Source organism: Ptychodera flava, chromosome 17 (genome assembly GCF_041260155.1).
Source record: "Ptychodera flava strain L36383 chromosome 17, AS_Pfla_20210202, whole genome shotgun sequence".
Lineage (NCBI taxonomy): Eukaryota > Metazoa > Hemichordata > Enteropneusta > Ptychoderidae > Ptychodera > Ptychodera flava.
The window spans coordinates 9,988,567-10,012,781 of NC_091944.1; the positions used below are offsets into that span (position 1 = coordinate 9,988,567).

The 24,215-nt window shown below is 39.2% G+C and overlaps 2 protein-coding genes and 1 long non-coding RNA gene across 6 annotated transcripts; 2 read left to right on the top strand and 1 right to left on the bottom strand.

Moving 5' to 3' along the window:
* Window positions 1-2,417: 2,417 nt before the first annotated feature.
* On the bottom strand, window positions 2,418-6,802 carry LOC139115367 (uncharacterized). Its single transcript, XM_070677432.1, has 2 exons — window positions 6,603-6,802; window positions 2,418-5,278 (listed from the first exon to the last, which is right to left on the bottom strand). Exons 1-2 carry the CDS (start codon window positions 6,723-6,725, stop codon window positions 3,533-3,535), a joined length of 1,869 nt encoding a protein of 622 aa, XP_070533533.1. The 5' UTR covers window positions 6,726-6,802; the 3' UTR covers window positions 2,418-3,532.
* A 1,089-nt stretch (window positions 6,803-7,891) lies between these two features.
* Window positions 7,892-24,215, top strand: LOC139115368 (17-beta-hydroxysteroid dehydrogenase type 6-like). Of its 4 annotated transcripts, none has more exons than XM_070677434.1 (5): window positions 7,892-8,051; window positions 20,282-20,607; window positions 21,204-21,465; window positions 22,385-22,548; window positions 22,788-24,215. In XM_070677434.1, the coding sequence occupies exons 1-5, from the start codon at window positions 7,927-7,929 to the stop codon at window positions 23,015-23,017; spliced, it is 1,107 nt and encodes a 368-aa protein (XP_070533535.1). In that variant the 5' UTR covers window positions 7,892-7,926; the 3' UTR covers window positions 23,018-24,215. The 4 variants fall into 4 exon arrangements, with proteins under 4 accessions (XP_070533535.1, XP_070533537.1, XP_070533536.1 ...); XM_070677436.1 differs by lacking the exon at window positions 7,892-8,051 and adding an exon at window positions 18,063-18,181 and having other exon boundaries at window positions 20,277-20,607; XM_070677435.1 differs by lacking the exon at window positions 7,892-8,051 and adding an exon at window positions 18,642-18,828.
* On the top strand, window positions 11,125-15,165 carry LOC139115369 (uncharacterized). The gene is made up of 2 exons (XR_011548111.1): window positions 11,125-11,279; window positions 12,258-15,165. It is a non-coding gene; the product is annotated as an uncharacterized lncRNA (long non-coding RNA).

Genomic DNA, 24,215 nt, shown 5'->3' on the forward strand with positions numbered 1-24,215 from the left:
TTAATCTCATGATGATAAACGGTCTAGTAGATTTTAATGTTTAAAGCTGCATTAAATTTGTTGCACCCCTGACATTTACTAAGTACAATTTTTAGCTTAAGACTGGTATTATATTTTTTTATTTATGCTAAGCTCTGATGAGGCCAGAATTATTCTGCTCACATTTTGGTCAGAGAAATAGATACATGAATGCTTGTAGTTTTATGATAATTCTGGGAAAAAACCAAACGAATGCTTGCAATCTGCTCGAGAAATTTCATAAAGAACATTTTAACTAAATAGTTCAGACCGGTAATTTCTTTCAAAGAACATTTTTTTACAAAAGAGTGTGCTGAAGTATACAATAAGTCCTACCTGAGTCTCACGAAGGACAACAATTCTTACAATTCGTTTGTTAAAACAAAACCTTTCTCATCGACGGCGGCATAAACAGCGAGAGATTCTCATTACGAGAAAAGGCGTCGCTTAATCACTCTTGACTTGTAAGGTTTCCCCATAGAGCTTGTGTGTCGCTCTTCGTTTTGATTGGTGCCACTGTATAATTCTATTTTGAATTTTATCAAAGCAGTCAGCCAAACAATCTCTATAACACATTAGATTAGTTTGGGTTGATCCGTGCTTAAAAAAACCATATTGTGACTAAGAAATATGCTGTTTAACATGATTGAACATCTAATCAAATATAGCCTACTCAAAAATCTTACCGAGAACTGAAAGAAGTGAGACATCACATTTGGTACCACTTTTAAAAATTGGAACCACGTTTGTTCTCTTCAGCTGGCTTGGAAATTTCCAACTCTGAACTGTTGTACATATATGAATGTCAATCATTGATATCAAAGAGAGAACAGCACTATATGAAGTACTTCAGTTGGTAATTTCGATTGTTGCCTGCTATCCAATTACATCTCCTGAGAAGCCGTGAACAGCTAATTTATAAGTTGAAGCAAAATCTTAGAAGACCTTTTATTTTATCGTTGAAACCATAAATTCAAGGTTATAATGACAAAAACTATGCCTTTGTTAACGATCATTTGGGTCATGAGAAAGACTTTGACTTGAAAAAATGTGGCATGAAGGAAAATAGTTGAATCAACTAGAACGAAAAATATCTTGTCATTTTTTCTTTCTTAAATATTCATTGTATCGAATGTATTGTGAAATATTAGTGCATGTTGCTTTCTTAGACCGCATTCTCATAGAGAACCTAGAAAAAGATCAGGAATTTGCCACGCTTTTGTTATGAACTGCAGATATCATAATGATTAGTACTGCAATTTGCAAAAACGATTTTCAATTGCACACATTAAGATGTGTCTGATATATATTTCTGATATATTTAAGTTATGTGCCCGAAGGGAACGTCAAAAACTGAGACTTAATGATACAATTTGTGGCCGGTATGACAGACAAATAGAAAATCTGTCTCTCTATTTGTCTGTGCCAGTATCATGCTTTGCAAAACAAACTTCATATATGCAAACATCCTGACATCTCTGATATATGTCTGATATATTAAAGTTACGCGCCCAAAAGTCAAGCCGAGAAATGCAGGTTAATGATGAAATTCGTGGCTGGTGTGATGTATTTTTGGAAAGTGGGACCTCGTGTTGGAATTCAAAAACACACTGATTCCCCCCTCCCATTGAGCATTTCAAAAACATGGTGACCCCGGCGGAACATCGCAAATTTTCGTTTTGCACACTTTTCTGACCATTGAATACACAAACAGCATAGAAAGTAAAAGGCTCCCAGCACCGTTAACAGCATGGCTTGTTGTAAACACTAAAAACCTGTCTGAAGTGGTGTTGTGTTTAAGATAGTCAAGGTCTCAATGAGCGATGATCATGTAATGTAGGCCAGGCAATATTTAAGAACTGTTTTGTGATACCATCACTTTTACTTGTCTTTGCAAACAGCTTTGCTGATGGCCAATGAGAGTTTAAGTTGTAACCGTCTCATAACGTCGTCTTTTCTTCCCTGACAGTGAATACCTATGCAGGAAAGCAGACTTGAGTTATAGCAACCTTTGAGAATCAATACAATATCCAGATCTCTTTCACTGCAACACAAAGGTGAGGAAAGATGCATCGACGTCAGACGTCGATCTACATGTAGGTCGTAAACGCCCTTTGACATTAGGAGCGAAATCTCTTAATCGTCGGAATATTTCCGTTTAAGGATGAGTCAATTTGTAAAGAATGGGTATTTGACAGGCTGACGCTTCGCAGGACGCAAGCGACCTGAAATAGGTAACCGTAAGCTCGATTGATGCCGGGCAGACACGCTTTCCTTGTAGCGGTCGTCACTTGTACATTTCTCTACATTACCTATACTCGGTAACAATCTTTCACATTCAGCGAACAGTTCGAATCAAAAAATGCATAACGTCGTTGAAGATGAAAGAAAACTTCGATGTGGTGTAACACTTCATCTTTACTTATGAAAGGAAATAATTAAATCACAGAACGAACAGCCTGTCCAATGGGACAAAGTAGCTCTTTTTCACTTTTTGTGAGATCAAGAAAATATAGAACATTTGCATAAAGTCATAAAGTGTAGAAAATGACGGCATATGAATGTAAAACTGTCAAATTTATCCCTTTGCTGAATACAAATATCCTATGACATACAAACATTGCCACAATGTAAGGAAAAACTGTTATACATATCTATATGAAAGGCAACGTCGCATAGAAATTCACGAGAAAAGTTTGCATGAGGTCCAACCTTTATGAAACTGTACGTTCAGTCATGCATGCATCATTACTCATACGGAAGTCGATTTTTTGGTGCAGACCGTAAAACGTTTCTCTGAATGTTGAATCTTGTCCGGCTGTAAATATCCCCTGGCAGGTTTTTACCTCGCCTTTACAATGGTTTACATAATGGATCAGTCTTTTTTTAATTATTTTTACATACTTTTGATCAAATGTAGTCAATACTTGATTAATTACAAGTAAGTATTTCCTTTTGTGCTTTGCTTTCAGTTTTTACAATTTAGATTCTTGCTACCCCTGATTGAAAAGGGAAGTCAATTAATCGATCAACCAACCTATTAACCAATTAATCAACCTTGGATACATACCTCACAATTGATATGACGGCTATGTTTCGTTCATCATTGCTAAACTGTAGAATTTCTGCTCACTCTCTTATGATTGAAAAGGGAAGACACTTTGGTATTCAAAGAATGGACAGAAAATGTCCGGTGTGTCTCGACATCATTGAAGATGAGTTTCACTTCGTTTCGTTTGTCTTTTTTATGTATATTCCAAGTACTTTCACAGAGCAGCCACTTCCAAAATTTAAATTCATCAGACTTATGAACACTACAGACCCTATTGTTATAAGGAATTGTGCACGATACTCGTTCTATGCTTTTGGAAAATAGCATTAAAGGCAAGTTTGTACACTGTGCTGGTGGCGTGTAGTGCTTATTCAATAAATACTATTACAGAGACTAAAATCGTCTAGAATGACATCATTCGTACGTCATTCTAAACCTCTTCACCTTAGTCCTGACTGACAATCACGGCGTGTCTTGGTTGCTCTTCCACTCCAAATTTCTTGCCCATACAGCGACCGATACTCGGCGACAGTTTGCCTTCCATCGGAATGGAATGACAGAATTCAGTTGATGGATAAAATCGCACATTGTCAGTCCATTGTAGTTCGCGAAAAGAGCCTTTGTAGGAATTTCGACATCATCGAGTTTCTTTCCAGTTTTCGTTGCACTGTGTTTCAGAAATTCTGCTCTCAAGTATCTGATGAACTGGGGCAAGGTGTCCTTGTACTCTTCGCCCATAAGTTCAGAAATTCCAGAATTGATGTTCGCTGTAATCCCAGTATCGTTGAAGATGACGTGAGGTATGTTAATTTGAACTGCTTTGGAGCCAGGTGGCTGCTCAGTATTGCAGACCGACGACAGATTGATCAATTCCGTGATGAGAATTGCTTTGGAATTGGTCACAGATAGGAAAGGTCGGAAGTAATCAAGGATAGCCGGTATTCCATAGTAGTCGGCCAAGTTTGAAGTCGAAACGCGATCAAATTTAGTTTCGACCGGGTTGATATGCTCATGAATTTCAAAACAGTCGCAAACGAGAACCCTGAACGACATGTTACCAATCTTCAACTTCTTTGCGAATGTCTCTATCATGTGGATTATATAATTTGCATACATGGTTTGCAACGATGGGACATCGCAGAACGCTTTAACCTCGAGATAGTCCCATCCAAGAAAAGGGATAAGATCTGCCACTAGGTGAATCATCTTTTCTTTACGCATCCAGCTCGGCAAATTTTGAAAAGCTAATCGTCTGTGTAGGGGTAGGCTGCAGGTAGGGCTTAGTGTCGGGTTCTTGTGTAGCAATGTGACATTTTCGACTTGCACTTTTGATTTCATCGAGCTCGGTAACATGAGTCCTTCGTCGACCCAGTACTGAAGAGAAGGCCGATGCTTTTCGGGGATAATGTCAATGAGGAGATTCCACCATTTTCCTGGAGTAGAATCTATCATTGCTTGTCGTTGCCGGACTATTTTGGATGCATGCCCTTCTTTGGTCAGTACCTCTAACCATTCACCCCATCGTATCTTCAGGGACTTGAGTGCGGTTTCTGGAATGTTCAGTTTGCCATTCGTCTTCGAAACTAGGGTTTCTGCATCGAGGTCGACCAGCTGCTGGAGCGTCGTTTGCAGGAGTCTGCCATGTTCGAAACTTATCGACACCGAGTACCATATCTGAACCAACGTTTCCGAGGTACTTCTAGTGTCCTCACAAGTGTGAAGCCAGTACAGGAAAAGGACGTTCCTGGCCATGATGTAAGGGCTGCTATCGTTCAGACAGAATTCCAGGTCACCCTTAAATCCCTGCGGGAGCGAGGCGCCAGTCTTAATGACATATCTCAGGTCACCAATACCGGCTAATAGTAAGGACAACTTTTCAGGGCGGTATCCGCTGCTCCATTCGTTTTGCTCGAGCTTCAAGAGGTCCACTGCGGGTGTGTTGCCCCAAAAGTGTGTTGTCTGAGCGGTATAATCCGAAACACCAGTCTCTCTTCTTGTGGGATTTATTGCCGGGTCAAGAAATGAAGCGATTTCCCTGATCTTAGCTGTCACCCTCCGACAGTCCGTCTTGTGGCGTTTCCAGTCCGCTGTCTGGCACTCTCGTCCGCAGTACCATGCCTCCAAACAAGATGCACACATTCTTGCTGAGCCTGTGGTCTTCTTACAGTGCTCGCAGGTCTGCTTGCTCATTGCATGAGTGCATTCCACCTGTACCAACATAATTCATTGCAATCAATAACAAGGAAATGTATCTATAGTGTTTTTGAATTTTGAACAGTTAGTGGTATTCGAAGTTTGAAGATTATTTATATTTAAAATCTGATACTAATTTTCGGGCGCTCAAACTCCTTAGCAGTGCCGTTGTGTTCCAGACGACACCTTATGCAAAACGCTACCCTCGCACAGAAAATGCTATGTACATTTTGCAATCTTATAATATAGAGTGAACTGGTAAAAAGTCGAAAATGTAATGTTATGTAGGTCATTTTATCCCACTCATGACCAGAGTTTAATTAGTCTAGAACATTCGTAAGGTCACTGTCCTTCACGACCTTGAATTCAATTAGTCATGTTTGTAACGTTCTAGAAATTCGTTTACTTAGTCACAGGTGGAGATATTTTTAGAACAGTAATTAGCATATCGATAGAAGTTCTAGATTGTTCTTTGGAAACTCCAGCAGTGTTAATTCTAAGACTTTTCAAGACCTCCACAGCAACGCTTGATTTATTCTGTGGACTTTATGCAACCTTAAGCCTGCAAACAAGTCAAAGGACTGTTCACTTTGTCTCAGTGTCTGACTTAACTCTGGAGCTGTGTGCCGTCCAAGCTGAGATAAGTAGCCTGTAATTTTTTACAGTTTGTACTCTAACCCTTGACTTTTAAATGTTTCCCATTATTTCTGTAATACAAATACATACAGCAAGTATCGTTTCTTACGGTAACGTAACTCTGGTCCCAAAATTTGAGCTCCTTCACCGGAGTAAGAGTCTTACAATGAATTCCATGAATATGATAGAGACAGTTGCTTCTGAAAAATATTTAAGCAAGAACTTAACAACTTTCATTTTCGTTTAAAATAAAAAGTACTGGCGTGTATTCAAGATGTTTATCGAAAGACGGCGAATGTGACCCTTGACAACTAGTAGTTAGCGACTCGCGCTCAAACAAACAGTTGATAAAATTATCTGGCGCTTGATAAATGGCAAATGCTCCCGTGCAGAAAGGTGTTCAGGTTTCTCTATCCCTGAATAGCTGCGCGGATGATAAGCAAATAACATTGTTCAATAATCAGTTCAACATAGCTTTTGTTTAGCGAAGATATACAACTTTCTAACGCGAGAATATCTTGATGCAATTACCGTTTAGGGCGAGATCTCTAACTTTTGATAACTTTTTTATATTCCGCGAAACAAATAAACTTTCTTATGCATAAATATGTTAACATAAGAAATATTATTTAGCGTCGCAAACACAGCCTTCTGTGCGTAGCAACCAATGGCTAATGGAGAGTTAAAACTCATGAAAACCCACCCTATGTCTGAATTCGTCGTCGTACAAGCAAATTTCACCACAGTACAGGGCAAATCCACATTTGGGGCACTTCAATGTTCCCGGTTGACCACACCGCCAACAGTCAGCGATTGCAGAGTCCATGTTTCCTCCAGGACTGATATGTACGTACTGTCTGATTGAAAGATGTTTGCTTGTAGTTACGGCGTGGTGTAATCTTGCATGCCCCTGCCATAAAAGGAGTGAGAATCCCCTTCTGCGCATGCACTTTCCTTTCCACGTAAGTATAGCCATTCGTAGAATTCTTTGTCCAATATGACCTCAGTACTACTCGCACACAATATGAAAGTATCCCGGCCTTGCTTTCAACTATTTCCCCACATATGAAACGCTCGTTCAAATTGATAAATCTTGCAATTGCTTCCTCTGCAGCGATTTTTAAGACATTGTTAATAAAACAAAGGATTGTTCATTTTTAACTTTCTTTATCAGGAGTACCCAGGATTCTCCATGACGTCACTCTAGTTACAAAGGTTAAAGTTGAGATATCTATTATTGAGTTTTTTTCAAAACGAAAGTTCACTTGGCGTGTTTTCATTATTTGAAGACAAAGACACAGAGTGTTCTCAAGAAGTTGAATTATCGTACTTTTCGGTTTATAAGAAGGCATTTACTATTTGTATAGTGGCGCCAGAACATTTCGTGCACAGATATTGGAAAAAAAATCAAAAGATTGCAGGTACGTGTCAAAGTGTCCTCCTGGATACAAATAAAATTCAGTTTCTTCACATTGCTTTAAAAGTTAAGCTTTCAAATATTTGTGACAGTGCCATACTGAAGATGTATCTTAAACATGTATGTAAATACAGTATATGTGAAGGAGTATGAAGGCAGGGATGTACATGTATACGCTCTCACACATGCACACCATACATACATACATACATACATACATACATACATACATACATACATACATACATACATACATACATACATACATACATACATACACACACATACATGCATGCATGCATGCATTCATGCATGCATGCATGCATGCATGCATACATACATACAAGCCTATACATACATACAAGCCTATTCTATATACATAAATGCATATACCGGGTAAATTAGTTTTGCGTGTAAATTGACAAAAGTTATACGAAGAGCGTGATATGAACCGCCTCCAAGCGACGAAAAAGAGAATGACGTTCAGAAGAATCGGAATATCTATATTTAAATGAGATGCGTCACATATGTTAGAACGCGGTAATCCCTGAACACAAGGCTCAAATACGCAGCATAACAGTTGAATCGGATACTGTATTCACAGGAAGCAATGACAATGACAGCTTCTGCGTTGACAGTACGCAAAACGTACAAACTGTGTTCTTTGGTGATATTCGTGGTTGTATTGATATTCATTTCGGTTCATATTGGTTCACTATCATCAGGCCGGCCAAGGTAAGACTTGTGATTGAGATAGACCTAGATTTGAAATGCACCTGCCAGTCACAAGTGAAAATTACTTGAAAAAGTGTCATCGGTTGCATCAGGGGTTTGATCCTCCATGTCTTCACTCTCATAATTTTGTCCTCTGACAACAACAACTGTACGTATCTTAACATTCCTCTTTTGTGTGAGACTGACAAAGACAATCTATGGTAGATTTACTGACAGAAAATCTTTTCAATACTGATATAATAACATTTGCATAATGTTTAAAATTTGTGAATGGTTGTCTGTTACAATCCTCTTTAGGTTCGAATTAATCATTTGTTTAACACTGTATAAAGCAAAATATGACAATTTTTATGCTTTAAAAGCAGACTAGCAAAATTTTTATCAACTTTAATAGTTTGTCTGTGTGAACACACAAAATTTAAATTTTAATTGTCTTAATTGTATGTAAAGACGTGGCAGCAGGTTAACTATCGACCAAAACATGGAAGCCTTTTCCGTACAATCCATTCTTTATTGCACAGTTTGCAAGCAATGGAACATTTGTATCGGATGGCCATGCAGCTGGTGCAGTTTGCAAGCAATGGAACATTTGTATCGGATGGCCATGCAGCTGGTGCCTCGCTTTGTCTAGAATTATGAGGGAACCAAGCAGGAGAATTTAACATCGGTACAAACAGCAACGTCAGATTCATATGAATTCACCTTCAAAAAATCAGAAAAGAATAAATGTCATGTCAAAGAAGTGTCATTACAGTGAATTTCAAAATAGCTTACAACGCGCGTTGGTGATTAGAAAAACGTTTCTGGCGATAGAAAATAACGCAAACTGCATCCATTGCAAACGTTCTCCTTTGATAGATTTTGTAACAATTGAAGCCAATACGACGTCCACTGTTCTCACTTCCAGAACACGTTCAGTGTAGGAAACACCAATCGTTGTACCGACCCATACACATATCGAGAAAAAACCTGTCGTTAATTTTCTGTGCAGTTTCATTACCGGGAAATGTGATAAAGGCAATATAAGAATGCTCAAGCAGTCAGAGTGCGGTGAGTTTTTCAATGGGAGCGCGGTGTTACAACCGATAACATAGTAACTAACCGATAACGTATCAAACCCGATAACGTAGTAAAAATTTACCGATAACGTAGTAAATCAACCGATAACGTAGTAACGAACCGATAACGTATGAAACCCGATAACGTAGTAACAATTTACCGATAACGTAGTAAATCAACCGATAACGTAGTAACAAACTGATAACGTAGTAAATTTTTCTAACCGATATAGTATCAACAAATTTACCGATAACGTATCAAATCAACCTATCAATGTATTAGATTAAGTGATTCATGGGAATAGATTCACAGAGATAGATCAATTCTCGATCGATCGATCAATCCATTGATCAATCGATGCACTGATTTATCAATCGATTGATCTGCCTGTCGATTAAATGATTGAGTGAATTGATCAATTGCCAGATCTTTATATATATAGGTATATATATATATATATATATATATATATATATATATATATATATATATATATTATATATAATATATTTCGATGGATAGATCGATCGATCGACGGATAGATAAATAGAAAGATAGTGTATCAAATCAACCCATAAGAGAGCCAAGTGAACAATAACGTATCAAATCAACCGATGACGTATCAAATCAACCAATTATGTATCAAATCAACCAATGACCTAGCCAAGTCAAAGAGTAAAGATTCCAATCAACTGCCAATTCATCAAGTCAACAAATAAATTATCAATCGACCGATAAAGTATTAATAAATGGAAACTAACTGAACATAAATGAGTGTTGTATCTTTCGTATTACTAAGACATCACGAATCGAATTTCATCAATTTGGGAAATGCGAACTAATTAATAAGTACTTCTGCATGATGAATTAGAGATACAACACATATGTGATACTATTTATCGACACACTTTCTAAGTTAGGAGGACTTGCAAAAAAGTTTTCAACATGATCGAAATCTGGTGACACAGTTTTTCTAGCCACTTAGAGCCAATTTATAGCCTTCAGAAACGGATTGTTCGCTCAATTTCCTTTCCTCATTTTGCTCATTCAGAACCTCTGTTTTACAAACTGAACATTTTAGATATTTACAAACTGAGTAAATATTGTACTTGTATGTTTGTATATGATTTTAAAAAATAACAATCTTCCTCATGCAGTTGAACACTATTTTGAGATTCCAAAGCATTCGTATCCAACAATTTACCACAAATTGAAAATTTTCGCATTCCAGGTTCAAATTTGACAATTTCACAACATAACAGCTGTGAAACACTGGAATTCCCTGCCTGGCTATCTCAGACAATTGTCAAGTAGACAAGTTTTCAAGTCCGCATTGAAGCATCACTTACTGAATCTACATTAAAACGGTGTTTGTTTCCATCATACATCATACTTAAGCTTGTGTTACATAATTATAAGTATATGCAAGGGCCATGAACTCGACTAGTCCATTAGACTATTTTCATGGTCCCCACCAGATTATAAAATGCTGCAATGTTATTTCTTTTTTGACTATGTACAACTTAAGTAAGGTATCGTTTCTTTTCATTTCATTATTTGTATATACTGTGAAGCATCTGGTGAAATAAAGCATTCATTCATTCAACCGGCGCTCGGAAACTCCATGTGGTCGCAGTACATACACACATACATACATACCTACCTACCTACCTACCTACCTACCTACCTACCTACCTACCTACATACATACATACATACATACATACATACATACATACATACATATTATACATGTGCGCACATTGAATGAATATTTAAACTATCTCTATTCCGAAAGCCTATTCTGTGCACATCAGTGCACATGCCGGGTAAAATGGGCTTTTTCCTGTAAATTAACAAAAATTATACGAAGAGTGAGACACGAACTGCCTCCAACCGACGAAATAGAGAAATGCTGTTTTGAAGAATCGAAATATCTGTATTTAAATGAGATGCGTCACATATGTCAGAACGCGATAATCCCTGAACACGATACTGAAATACACAGCGTAACAGTCGGGTCAGCTGCTGTACACAGCAAGCAATGACAATGTCAGTTCCTGCGTTGACGATACGCTACACGTACAGACTGTTTACCTTGGTGATATTTGTTGCTGTGTTAATATTCATTTTGGTTCATCTTGGTTCACTGTCATCAGCCCGGCAAAGGTAAGACTTGTGACGTACGACGTGATTGAGATAGATTTGATCCTAGATTCGAACTGCATCTGCCAGTCACAAGTGACGTGACAATTACTGAAAAAAGTGTCATCGGTTGCATCAGGACTTTGATCCTCCATGTCTTTACTCTCATAATTTTGTCCTGACAGAAAATCCTGTCAAAACTGATAGAATAACACTTGCATAATGTTTAAAATTTTCGAAGGGTTGTTTACTACTATCCCCTTTAGGTACGAATTGATCATTAACACTGTATAAAACAAAATATGACAGTTTTTATGCCATAGCAGCAGACTAGCAAAATTGTATCAACTCTTAGCAATTTGTCGGTGTGAACACATAGAATTCAAAGTAACGTCGTTTGTAAAGAGGCATGTCGACTATCGAGAAAATAAGGAAGCTTTTATGTGCCATCCATTCCTTATTTTAATATATTGCGCAGTTTACATGCAATGGAAAATCTGTATCCGGTTGTCTGGCCGACACCAGCTGGTGCCTCGCTTTGTGTAAAATGTCGAGTGAACCACGTTGCCAATTGTTTGAGGAGTCATCCATACCGCTTCGCTTAATCTGGGTCATTTTTCGGGATGTCAAATAGAAATGCCATAATGATCCCAATGACCACTGTAGCGCTAATACTAAATAGGGATCTGAGATCACTTATCGGCATTATGGTGAAGCAAATTAAATAGCGCGTTACTTCGTTCATTCATCGATCTGACATGACATGCGCAGAGAATAATTTTTAAGGTTATAGTTTTGAAGGTAATAATTTAATAGGAAATCATCTCGCGACTTTTGCTATTTTGTTATTTTTCTTGTCTTATTCGCTTTTCAGCAGTTTCAATAGTGTTCTCATTGTAGCCATGGATATCATACATCTTTAGATAATCATTTTAAAAATCTATACATCATAATTGGATAACTTAGTGTTACCTAAGTAAGACAATTTTTTCTTCTTAACAGGAATTTCTCTCTGAAGACCAAACTTAAACATTTGAATCGCAACGGCGACGTCACATTCGCTGGCAGTTTTGACGTAGGGGAGAACAGAACTTCACAGTCCGGCCATTTGCAGAGCCTCATGTCACAGTATCCATGGTTACAAAAACATAATTTCATACCGAATTATTACACGCTAGGCAACGGTGATAGGAAGCGCTACAAAAATCCACAGCTGTCAATAGTATTTGTGCACAATCCAAAGGCTGGTGGCTCGAACGATGAAGTCTTGCCTGGATAACATTGCCCATCTACGATCGTATCCGAAACCAACGCGCATCAGAATACGTGACAAGGAATATCCATACGACAGTTTGGAGGTCCAGAAGTTTTACGTGTCCGAGTTTACATTTGGGATTTGCGATACACTCGATGGGAGCCCATGCTCTTATTTCACTCTTTTGAGAGATCCATATGAGCGTCTGATTTCATGCTTCGATTACTGCAACGTGCCGGAAGTGTACGATCCCATTTGTGGAGTCGGCGACGTCAAACACACCCCTCTGCGGGACTGGGTCGTCAAACAAGGAAACCACTTTTTCCGCCAGTTGCTCTACAACTTCAAAGAGGTATGTTTCAACTCGGCAACTCACGACCGACTCATTGGAGATACCGACGGGCACAAATTCCCTTGCTGGTATCTGAACAAACTACTTCTTGATAAAATTCTCACCGAGGAAGAAAAAGACATTTTATTACATCACATCCTGAGTAATCTTGAAAGGTGGTTTGCCGTGATCGGATTGGTTGAAGACTATGATCTGTCTTTAAAAATGCTCGAAGAAGCTTACGGCTTACCGTTTTACCAGGAATGTGGCAATGTTCATATAAGCCGACCAGGAGTGAACGTCGAAGACGGAGATGAAGACGACGAACATAAAAAACAGCAGCAATTTGCGTTTGACAGGAAGAGAGAATTGATGGCAGATACTGCCGTAGCCGAGGCACTTAAGCGCGACGTACTCATTTATGAAAAAGCAAAGGAAATATTTCAGAGACAGAAAGATCGATATTTGGCACTTTAGAATTCATGAAAGTACTTAGTAACTGTCTGTGATGACAAGGGCACAGCCCTCCAACTGTACCAATTGGAACTGCAAGTGATGACGACTATCAAAGTGTACAAATATGACTATGACAATCTGTCCTCTCCACCGTATAAACTTTGAAATCCACAGAAGGCTGAATTTTCAGTCAAAACTGATTTTGTTAAAGGAAGGTATGATTTATTGGTTAAATTATGTATTAATTCGACGTCTTTTGCTGTTGCGCGAGCGAGCGAGAGAGAGAGAGAGAGAGAGAGAGAGAGAGAGAGAGAGAGAGAGAGAGAGAGAGAGAGAGAATGTCTGTATGTCACTAGCTATATGTGTTTTCATAGTGCTTTTTCTCTTCCCTTGATATTTACTGAACAGGGAATATTTAGCTTTGGTGGTAATACGTGTCAAAACACAAATTCGGCCTTATCGCATCCAAAGGCGGAGTAGATACATTTGAGACAACGGGTACATAAAACCCTTAACTAATCATTTTTAGCTCGTATTTGGTATGTATATAAATACCAAAAAGAGCTTATATGGTGAGTCGGTGGCGTCTGTGTGTGTGTATGTATGTATGTATGTATGTATGTATGTATGTATGTATGTATGTATGTATGTATGTATGTATGTATGTATGTATGTATGTATGTATGTATGTATGTATGTATGTATGTATGTGCGGATGTATGCTCCAAACCGCCCCACCTACCGTCTTGGTATTTGGCGTACAGGTAGACCCAGGGGTTGAGATGTGACGTTGGTCAAATGAACATGTCAGTTTCAAAAATATGCAAATGAGGTAAGAAAAAGGGGAAATCCTGCAAATGTGCAGGAGTGATGGCAGTAACTGAAACAGCCCACACATCTGAGTAAGAGGTTTATGACCTTTAACCTATTTTTATGCAGTGTACCTATTATGTGTAGGAGTGGTGGCAGTAACTGAAACAGCTTGTGAGTCATTTCCTGTCATTGTTCATGAACTGTTACATATTGGCAGACCTGCTCAAACTAAGAGGGACTGAGTTGAAACATTCCTCTGCTATGCATGCTAAAGTTGACCTCCAGTACCTAAAGTTTCAGACTTTATTTACTTTTGGCATTCTTGTTTTTCTGGTTTAAATACTTCTTGAATGAACCAATTCAAACCAAATATGAGCACACTGTCCTTGATGGTATTTTTTACATGAACTGTTCATCCATAATCCAGTACGTGCCATTCTCAGACTCCAGGCGCACTGCGCCAGCCATCGTGCATTTGGCGTCGTGGTTTTCAAGTTTTGGTCTGAGAATAACAACATTTCTTGTATCTCTCATCCACTGATATTTTGGCGATTGTAGCAAGCTATGATTCCAAGATCAGGTGTTAACCTATCTAGGTTACATACAAGGCTGTTGACTGGGAGATAGCTTTAACGTGGAACACGAATTCACTGCCGCTCCCACTTTTCCATTTAGTTTTATTCATCGAATGGGATCTAGTGTTTCCTGCGCGTGTTTGCTGCCGATGCTTGTGAAAGCTTTTAACTTTTCAAGATTGCAAGCATTTCTGGTAGAATTGAGATTGATGGTTTTATATACAGCACGGGAACTCAACTTAAACTCTTTGATATCGTCTCTCTTCTGAATGAATTTCATTTTTTATCTATTACAATTCAAGTTTATTTATTTATTTTATTTATTTACACTTTTACTGAGCGACCGACTTACTCAAAGAGTAATTTTACTCTCTTACTCACCTTATCTACCTTTGCTCTAAAGGTAATGTAAAAATATTCATTGCTTTTCAATGACACAATCATCATCTCGTAATACAAAGAATTGTGGACTCTACATAATTTGTTGATTCTGCAAACTCAATTTACTGCCGGTACTTTTATTACCACCTGGACACTTTGTCATGTTGAAACACCGCGCGGCATCATCTTGGCTGACTCGCAGCGTGTTTGCAAGGTTATATCTGATTGGTCGATTGTCACTATTCACAGCAACTTAGCGAGTTTATTTGTATTATTAATTGTAACGGTAAGATTCTGCCAACCAATTGGATAACAGCTTCGAAATCGCTCTAAGTCGGCCCGGCATCATCTTGGAAACAATGTGTCGTATAGGGCCGTGACACTTGTTTTCAATCTACGCACGATCATCAGCATCAATGAGATGCCCGAATACATAATGTATAATGCAAATTTAAATTATGTCAGTGCGCCAGGTAACCAAGTGCATCGTTCTGATTGGACGAGAAGTCACGCCTGTAACGTTACGCTGTGCCACAGTAAACAACACGCAAAATGTTAAAACGTACCCCTCATGCAGCTGCCATAGAGAATTCTTGTTGATTGCTATACTCATACGGCGTTTGCATTACATAAAACCTTTGGCGTTCCAAACATTAATGATTGAATACATGGATTTTCTTTTAAAACCGCAGCTTCATGTGCTTCAAATTGTGTAGAACCACCAAACCTGAACATTTGGTACGTGATAAACCACACTTGACCTTTTACTTTTTGTCGTTTGCTTCAGTTTTACTGTACGAGATCTAATTAAATTTCACTCAACGACACTCATTCAATTTCAAACTCTATTTTCTCCTTTTCAGCAGCTCAAAATACAGAGAAACGCGGTGAGAACTCTTTTTTATATACCATCCTTATTTACTACTTTTATTCTGTTTACTGTAATCTTACCATAAGACACTGACAAGTTCTTGGCTGCGATAATTGTTGATCGTCTGTGCTCACGCTCTGTTCAGTATGTTCGGCAAAGTTTGTGTTGTTGTTGTTGTCGTGTGCTGCTGAGCGGAATTGACGTGCTGGCGAAAACGGGAGTGTTTTGAGCTTCAGGAAAGTGAGTTTTACCGTTTTTAAATTCCTCTCATATTTTTATGAATATCTAAGAGTGTGTTTGAACAAAATTTGAAAGTATTTATCGATACTGTCTGGTTTTACTCAATGGTTTGCGGTCAGCCATACCGTCTTTTACACGTGCGTCAAGGAAGGACATGTTTATGAAACTGCTGGCGTGTTGTGTTTTGATTTGCATGAAGCAGTGTTTCTGGCCTGGGAGCTCACAAAGTAAACTATGGTTGCTACGCGACTGGAAGTAGGATGCCATCTCGTCGTATTTTTCGCATAATCTCGTGCATTATCAACCATAAACAAAGCCTCCAAAACGTTTAACACCTTTGAAGCTCATTTTAATATGAAAAGCCAATAGTCTACCGAGACGACCATGGAACAAAAGGCATGCCGCGTTTCCAGTCTCTCTATACTATTTGTACGCGTTGAAATAAAGTACCGCTTTCCATTTCATTTAAAGCAATGCAATCCTAGAGACATTAAGTCGCAGGCTCTCTAGCAGTGTGTCATGATATCTCATCATTTGAATTGATCAGGATCAACCCCTCCAAAAGTCATTAACCCTTTGAGTGCAAAAGTCAATTTTTGTTGCCTTTACAGAATATACCATAGCCTGCAACTTTTTTTCAGATCTAGACAATTTTTCCAGATTTTCGTAAAATTTTGGTCAAAAATTGTAGCCTTTCATTTGACCATTTAGTCCAAAATTATCAAAAAAATTACAGAAAAATTCATAAAAATTGGTAAAATGTTTCACTGAAATTTTGGTTGGAAAAATTACAGCACTCAAAGGGTTAAAGTAACTTGAAGGTTTTCGTTGTATTTTTATGTCCCCATTGAATAAGGTTTTCTATGATCAGTTTCGTATGCAAAATTTTTGACACAAAGCTTTTTCGATTATCAACTCCTCCGAGTTTTTGAGTCAAACCCCACTCTCAAATTAGAATAATTAGTTTTTCAACCGGCATTTAAATATTCATATTGCACTTAAAATCCCTTTTCTGTACAAAGCAATATGAATCATCAAACTTCGTTAAATGGCGATAGACAATAAGCCTTCATATTAGCAAATGACAAAGAATGTAATTAACGCACACTGGGGAAAATGCTTTATATACAACAATATGTACACATATCCTGATTCTGTACATTCGTCAAATACGTTCAGTATACACGTACGTATACTAATAAAATGCAAAGCTACAGTGTACATTTGGTATACAAAGATCTGCAATACGTATACTCTTGATCTACAAAGATGTACGCTACGCATATCAAAGTATTGAAATTTTCCATATACAAAGATATACGTCACGTATGCAGTTAATAATGTGTTCCATATACGTAAATATGCGTAAATATACTGACCGCATATCAAGCATTTTGTCCAGTGGCAGCAATTTGATGGATGTATCTTTATCGCTTTGCCTGAAGAAAAAGTGATGGCTGTATATTTTACTGTATATGCTATTTTTACAGTCCAGGCGAAGTTTAGGATTGGCTTGGCTGTATACCGGGAGAGATAATGAGGGCTGCGGCGACGGATGTCTCCCAAACTTTAGCATGGGGCGATCGCCCCCGTCCCCACCCGGTTAGTACGTCTTTGTGACCAAAATTAAACTACAGTTTGAGCAGTTTATCGATGCATCTTGACAGATCCGTCGCTCGATGGCGCCCTGTACGCACGGTAGCATAGAGCGCGTCATCGAGCGAAACCCAGTGCAGCTCTTTCAGTCTGCGATGCATCGTACACAAACAGACTCAGTCTCGGTGACCCAGACTGACTCGATTCTCTGCTTGGGGCGCTGTCGCTTCTCCTTCTGTACGTTGTTTCAGACATGCGCAGAGCACATGCAGCTGTTATCAATATTCTTGAAACCCATATCGTTCAACCACGGTGCTTCCACAATGTTGTTAGGTAGTGTGTGCCGCCGGGACCCGGGCCTTCCATATATTCTCCGATACGAACCAGTGGTGAGGTTCATTTGAAGCTCTCCGGGTCGGCACACAGTCCATGTAGCCGACGATGAGATGCAAATGATATGCGGTTAAGGTCTCCTCGACTAACTTTCAGCTGGTTGCCCACTTTCTACTATTTTTATAGCTCTCAGGTCAGTAAATTTTTCACCGTCTCTGTTTTTTTAAATCGAAAACTCATTTTTTTTTTGTGAAAATCGAAAATTCATTTCCCCCATAGTACATAGGGAGGACGGCCTCATTAAATTTCAAACATCAGTATATGTTACGTTGGTAATTTGTTTCTCTAACCTCAAAATTTTATTCAAATCTGCATAGTGACCCCTGTTTTTATTTTGATTACGTAAGAGCATGGTTGAACGTCCTCTTGTGGAACGTTTGAACAAAAGAATAAAAATCTTTCACTTTCAGGCGTAGCATTGGGAAGAGGTGAAACGGTACAATCTCTGTGTCTATATGAAACTACCGCAGTGCGCAAGTGCTTGGCGAGTCGGGTGTCCGTGGTGGTAATTTTTTTCCATGCTACAGCGCAGGGTGGCTGTTGAGCAAAGCTATTCATAATATATTGACCTCCTTGTCAAGTGTGACCCTGACCATTTTCCCAAGCCACCTCGGCGTTCTAGCATCGGTCTCGCCGACAGACGAAAAATAGGTGAAAGCAAGGTAAGGCGGGTATATTGTATCTGAAAACGGCAAAACTTGCACTAACACTTCGTATTTAACCTGTAAGGTGGTTGATTTTTAGACTCAGCAGTGACGGTAGACCGGACAGAATGTACGAATTCTCAACCAACCCTCTTCATGCTCTTCTCACCCTGGACATTTGCCAACGTCACACACACAGGATTGTCTTCGCCGAGGTAGAACATGATGCATGTACTTAGGCCTTGACCCGGGGTCTTTACCGTGTAGTTTCTCGTCAGTATCGTTCAAATCTGATTGACGGCAAATATGTCTTTTTCGGATGAGGTGCAAAAAAATAGCACACGGAATTGTACTTTGTGTATTCAACTTGAGTGTAACATAGGCTGCAAACAGGGAAGGTCAAAGTCCTGTCAAACAGGCTTGCGTGTGTTGTAAGGGACGTCCATGGTGCTCTGACGGCGAAATATGTGTACACAATGCCGCCCATGATTGCGCAAACACTGTATCGCGCGTATGTCATTCTGGGCAACTTAAACCACATTGTGTGGAGGGACTGTACGCTCCCGGGTCTGCGACGGGTGCAAACGACTGAAACGACTGGCATAGGGCAGCGACAAATCAGTATCTTTCTAGTAGAAAGCCGTGGTGTTCGTTCACTTGTGGTCGATGCTCTCCAGGTACCATATTGATGCAAGTTGTCGCACCCACCATGCCAGCACCGCAAACGCCAACAATAAGATGCTTTTTTAACATTTCTCACGACTAGGCAACTCATTGACCTTTGCAGTTACGGAACATTCTCTATTAAGGTAGAACGCACCTCGGGGACAGACATTCGGACTCTCAACTTTTACAATTCTCTTCTGATATACCACATGTGGGGGTTCATTTTAAAGCGCTTGGTGAAAGAAAACTTCTCACCGGCTTAGTTTTTCGAAATTCGAAAAGTTTTATTTTCTCCATAGAGTTAACACAGGGATGGCGGCCATTTTGAATTTCTAATATCGGTAAATCTTTGGTAATTTGTTTCTCTAGTACCAAAATTTGCATGGTGACCCCCTATTTTTATTCTTAATTTTGAAAGAGAATAATTGAAAGATTCCTTGAGGAAAGTTAGAGCAAAAGTTCAAGTCTTCACTTTCGAGGTGCATACTACCTTAAAAAGCATTTGCCCGGATGCAACGCTTCTAGCCATCATATTCGATACATGAGGACTTTAGCATAGGGATTAAAAGGTTAACGAACTTTTCGAGTAAGGTGACCTGTTGATGCACAAGACAATGCAATATTATATGTCAGAGGTCAGACGCCCTCTTTAATTTTATTGGCCCTGTTTATTTTACATTTTATCAGAAGTGGAGACAGACTTTGATAAGCCTCCGGTAAAAAACTGTTGCTGATACCCTCATGGCCAATTAATACGTGTATACTATTAAATACTGAAAAGTAATACGTTTCTTTCACACCACAGAATGTTCTGTTCAGTCTGTCTGATTGTGGGCGCCATAATCGCCTTTAAAGTATACGACTGGTGGCGCAGACTGCCTACCATCGAAGGTATTCCGTCAAAGTATGTCCTTATCACTGGCTGCGACAGAGGTTTTGGCAACCAACTGGCCAAAAGGCTCGACCAGAAAGGCTTCAACGTCATCGCGGCGTGCCTCACGGAAAAGGGCGAAGACGGCATTCGATCAGCATCGTCAGAACGACTCAAGACCATTCGAATGGACGTTACTAGTGATGAGAGTATCACTTCAGCATACAACGAGGTGAAGAGGATTCTGCCCGAAGGAAAGGGTGAGGACAAAATGTTCATGCCGTAGAATTTAGACCGACGATTCGTAACGATGGTGGTTATAATTTGTTTTCACGGAACCTCCAACATGCTAAATACTGAACACGGAAATTTAAGTATTTGCCATCATTATATAACTTTTTTTGTGTGGATTTTTACCTAGTTTTTAAGCATAACGCATGAAGTCTGTATCATCAGAGATAATATAGATGCAAATGTCGATGATTACTAGTCAGAGAACTGAAATATTAAAAAAAAACAGTATCCAAATCTCCTGTCACGACGTAACGGCATATAGATGCTCCGTTGAACTCTGAGAAGTTCGCGGCGCTTGAGCTGTAGACAACTTCCACATGTGATAAGTCTGGCTGATATGGATCGGAAATATGTGTACATACGGGAGAGAAGACAAAAAGTAAAATAAAACAATCCAAAACAACAAAAAAGACAAACAGATACACAAGCACTTAGAAGTCAATGGAATGAATGAAATCAGAATTCGAGGAATTTCAGATATACTATCAGAGTACATATTACCCGGAGCATAATCAACGCTTGAATTACAAGCACTGTATCGAATTGATTTTTTTTTCAATAGGTCTATGGGGACTCGTTAACAATGCAGGCATCCTAGGAAAAGTTGCTATGCCAGATTGGCTATCACGTGACGATTACCGACCGGACTTCGAAATCAATACGCTCGGACTTATCCAGGTCACCACGACCTTTGTCCCCCTGCTCAAGAAGGCCAAAGGTCGAATAGTGAATATGTCTAGCATTGCTGGCCGATTTACCTTCCCCACGTCCATACCATATTCAATTTCAAAGTATGGAGTCGAGAGTTTTTCTGACGGCGCCAGGTAACGATATATTTCAGTCGTTCTGAAAACTGTAAATGCCGCCTTCATTTTCTTTTTACAGCCTGGGACTGTGACAAAGTCGTTCTTTTTCACCTGTTTGTGATATCAAGAATACAATGGAATGCTTGCATAAAGTTACTTTCAACACGATTGGAACTAATTTGGGATTAATAGAATCTCACACCCCCAAGGACCTTGGTTTAGATTTCTCACACGAGTTGGGGATATTTTGTCTCACACGAGCCGCAGGCGAGTATGAGACAAAATATCCCCAACGAGTGTGAGAAACCTGATCCCAGGTCCTTGGTGTGTGTGAGATTCTTTTTCTCACATGACCACATGTCCGCTATTATCCGCTATTAAGCTCAGAGAACGTAATTTCAAACCCTCGCGTGGCAGTGCAGTGTAGGGCCTACGTGATAGAAATTCCAGGTCAGTGGCATAGTTTCACTCAAATTCACAGGTTTATGATTCACCACTACTAACGTTGTGAAGTACTGATTTTTTAGTAGTAAGCTTATATTTTTGTTAAAAAATTAAAATCATCTCTCCCTTTTCCCCGCGCTGACGTAACGGTGTTTGAGGTCAAAGGTCAAATAGCGTCATATCACACCAAAAGTTATTGTACTCTACGTCAAAGTTATTGGACTCCGCGTCCTCTGATGCTGAAACTTACGAAGAAACTCCATAGGTTATAGACGCAGGTGTATAATAATTGACAAATAAATTACTCAACGCCCCTTTAATCCGTTTCAAGGTTTACGAGCTACAATGCCCTCGCCTCTTTGAGATGAGAGGGCTGATTTCTCATAGCGAGGTTGGTTGCTTCCCATGTAACCAGCCATAAAGGCACCTCCGAGCGGTAGAATCTGTCGGTAATATACTGTCACCCCTCTCGTGTCTCTTGTTATGATTGCAGGCAATGGTTACGACCATTCGGAGTTTCCGTTCACATGTTAGAGCCGGGCTTCTTCAGGACTGATCTATTCGAGACCGAAACCATGGAGCGACGCCTCAACGACATGTGGAACAACTTATCTCCGGAGATCCGAGACGAGTACGGCGAAGATTGGTATCGGAAATGTGAGTTTTCCGATTGTATATTAAATCACATTTCTCTCTAAGTCTGAACAAGATGACGTGAACTATTTAAACAATATTGCTGAAAAAAGTTTCAGTGAAGTATGTGACAGAAATTACAAATCCTACAAATTATCCCATTCTGCTGACGTCTACCGAAATTTAAAAATATGAACAACGCGACCCACGTTTTCTCTAACACGATAGGGGTTATAATTTTTGGTTTCCATGTCATACTCCAGTTTCAGAGACAACATTGAAAACGACGAGGGAGAAAACAAGCACGAAAACGTACCGAGTCGTCGACTGCATGGAGCACGCCCTCACATCAGTTCACCCACGACCTCGTTACACCGTTGGCTTTGATGCAAAGCTGCTATTCATTCCGTTGTCACTGCTTCCGGCGGAAATTCACGATTTCATTCTGCAACTTTTGTCAAAGGCGGTTCCGCCTAAGGGTGCATCTCGTTAAATGAGGAGGACTGAGCAAGGGCATTTAGCTGTATAGTTTCAATATAGTTTCTGATATCGTCAATGTGTGCGGTAGCTAGCTATTCATTGTCCTTGCTCCGCTTCCTTGTATTAAAACGCTAATATCCAGCTTTTCAACACCGTGTATTTGGGAACCATTGTCATATCTGACAAGATAACATACAATTTTTACTTTCATGTCATTTTTGGTTGCAAAATAAAGGGATCATGGTAAACCAATCAATCATCCTAAATGTAGATGCATATGCCAACGAACTGGACCATTTAAAGAGTTAATGAACTGATGATAATTAAAGGTATACGGTCACCTGTAATACCCATATACGGTCAAAGGGGCGTTCCTTGGTATTCAAAATGCCCATGTAAAGACGCTGTTTTTAAAAAGCGGCCACCCGCTTAAAATCTGTGTTTGGTTAGATTTTGTCTTTGCATGGTAACTGTGGCAAAATTGGAACAGGTGACAGTATACCTTTAAATTATTTATATTGTCGTACTTAAAACTGCTAAACTCGCTGTTTTTTTAACAAATAGTGAACGTAAGCATTAAGGTTATGACTCGACTTATTTGAATGAATTTCTTTCTAAACAAATGTCAAATTTTTTTAATCAATCGCTGGAGGGATAAATGTTGTATTGTTCATTCCACTTAGGCCAAGAAAAATTAAAAGTTTGTGCCTCATCCTCGTGCGCGTCAATTCATACCCGCTGCTTCAACCTTTTGTTCTGCTCATGAGGAAATAATATAAAAAACACGGCAAAAGTACGCGACGATAGTGCATATCACAGTGCTGTATAAAACAGAACTGTAAACAAAATCACTGACACTAAAATCCTATTCAGAACTGTAAACATATGTCACTGTTATATTAAGCTGTCATAACTGTGCATTGCTGCACTAAAAGTCAAACCACAGAACTGGTGCTATATACAAACACTAGTACTGCTGTGCATTTATCTGTGCGTGCATTCCTGTGTTGTATTCATGATTTTGCGCGTCCTTGTTGGTTGAAGAATAAAAAAATGAGAAGAAAAAACCGCATCATTTTTGCGATATGTCTAGGATGAGAAACAAACTTTTTTTATTTTTCTTGGCCTCCGTGAGAAATTCATTTTAAAGAATGACAATTTCAGTGCAGTGATAAATGGATCAAATAAAGAATAGCACTGCAGACAATCAA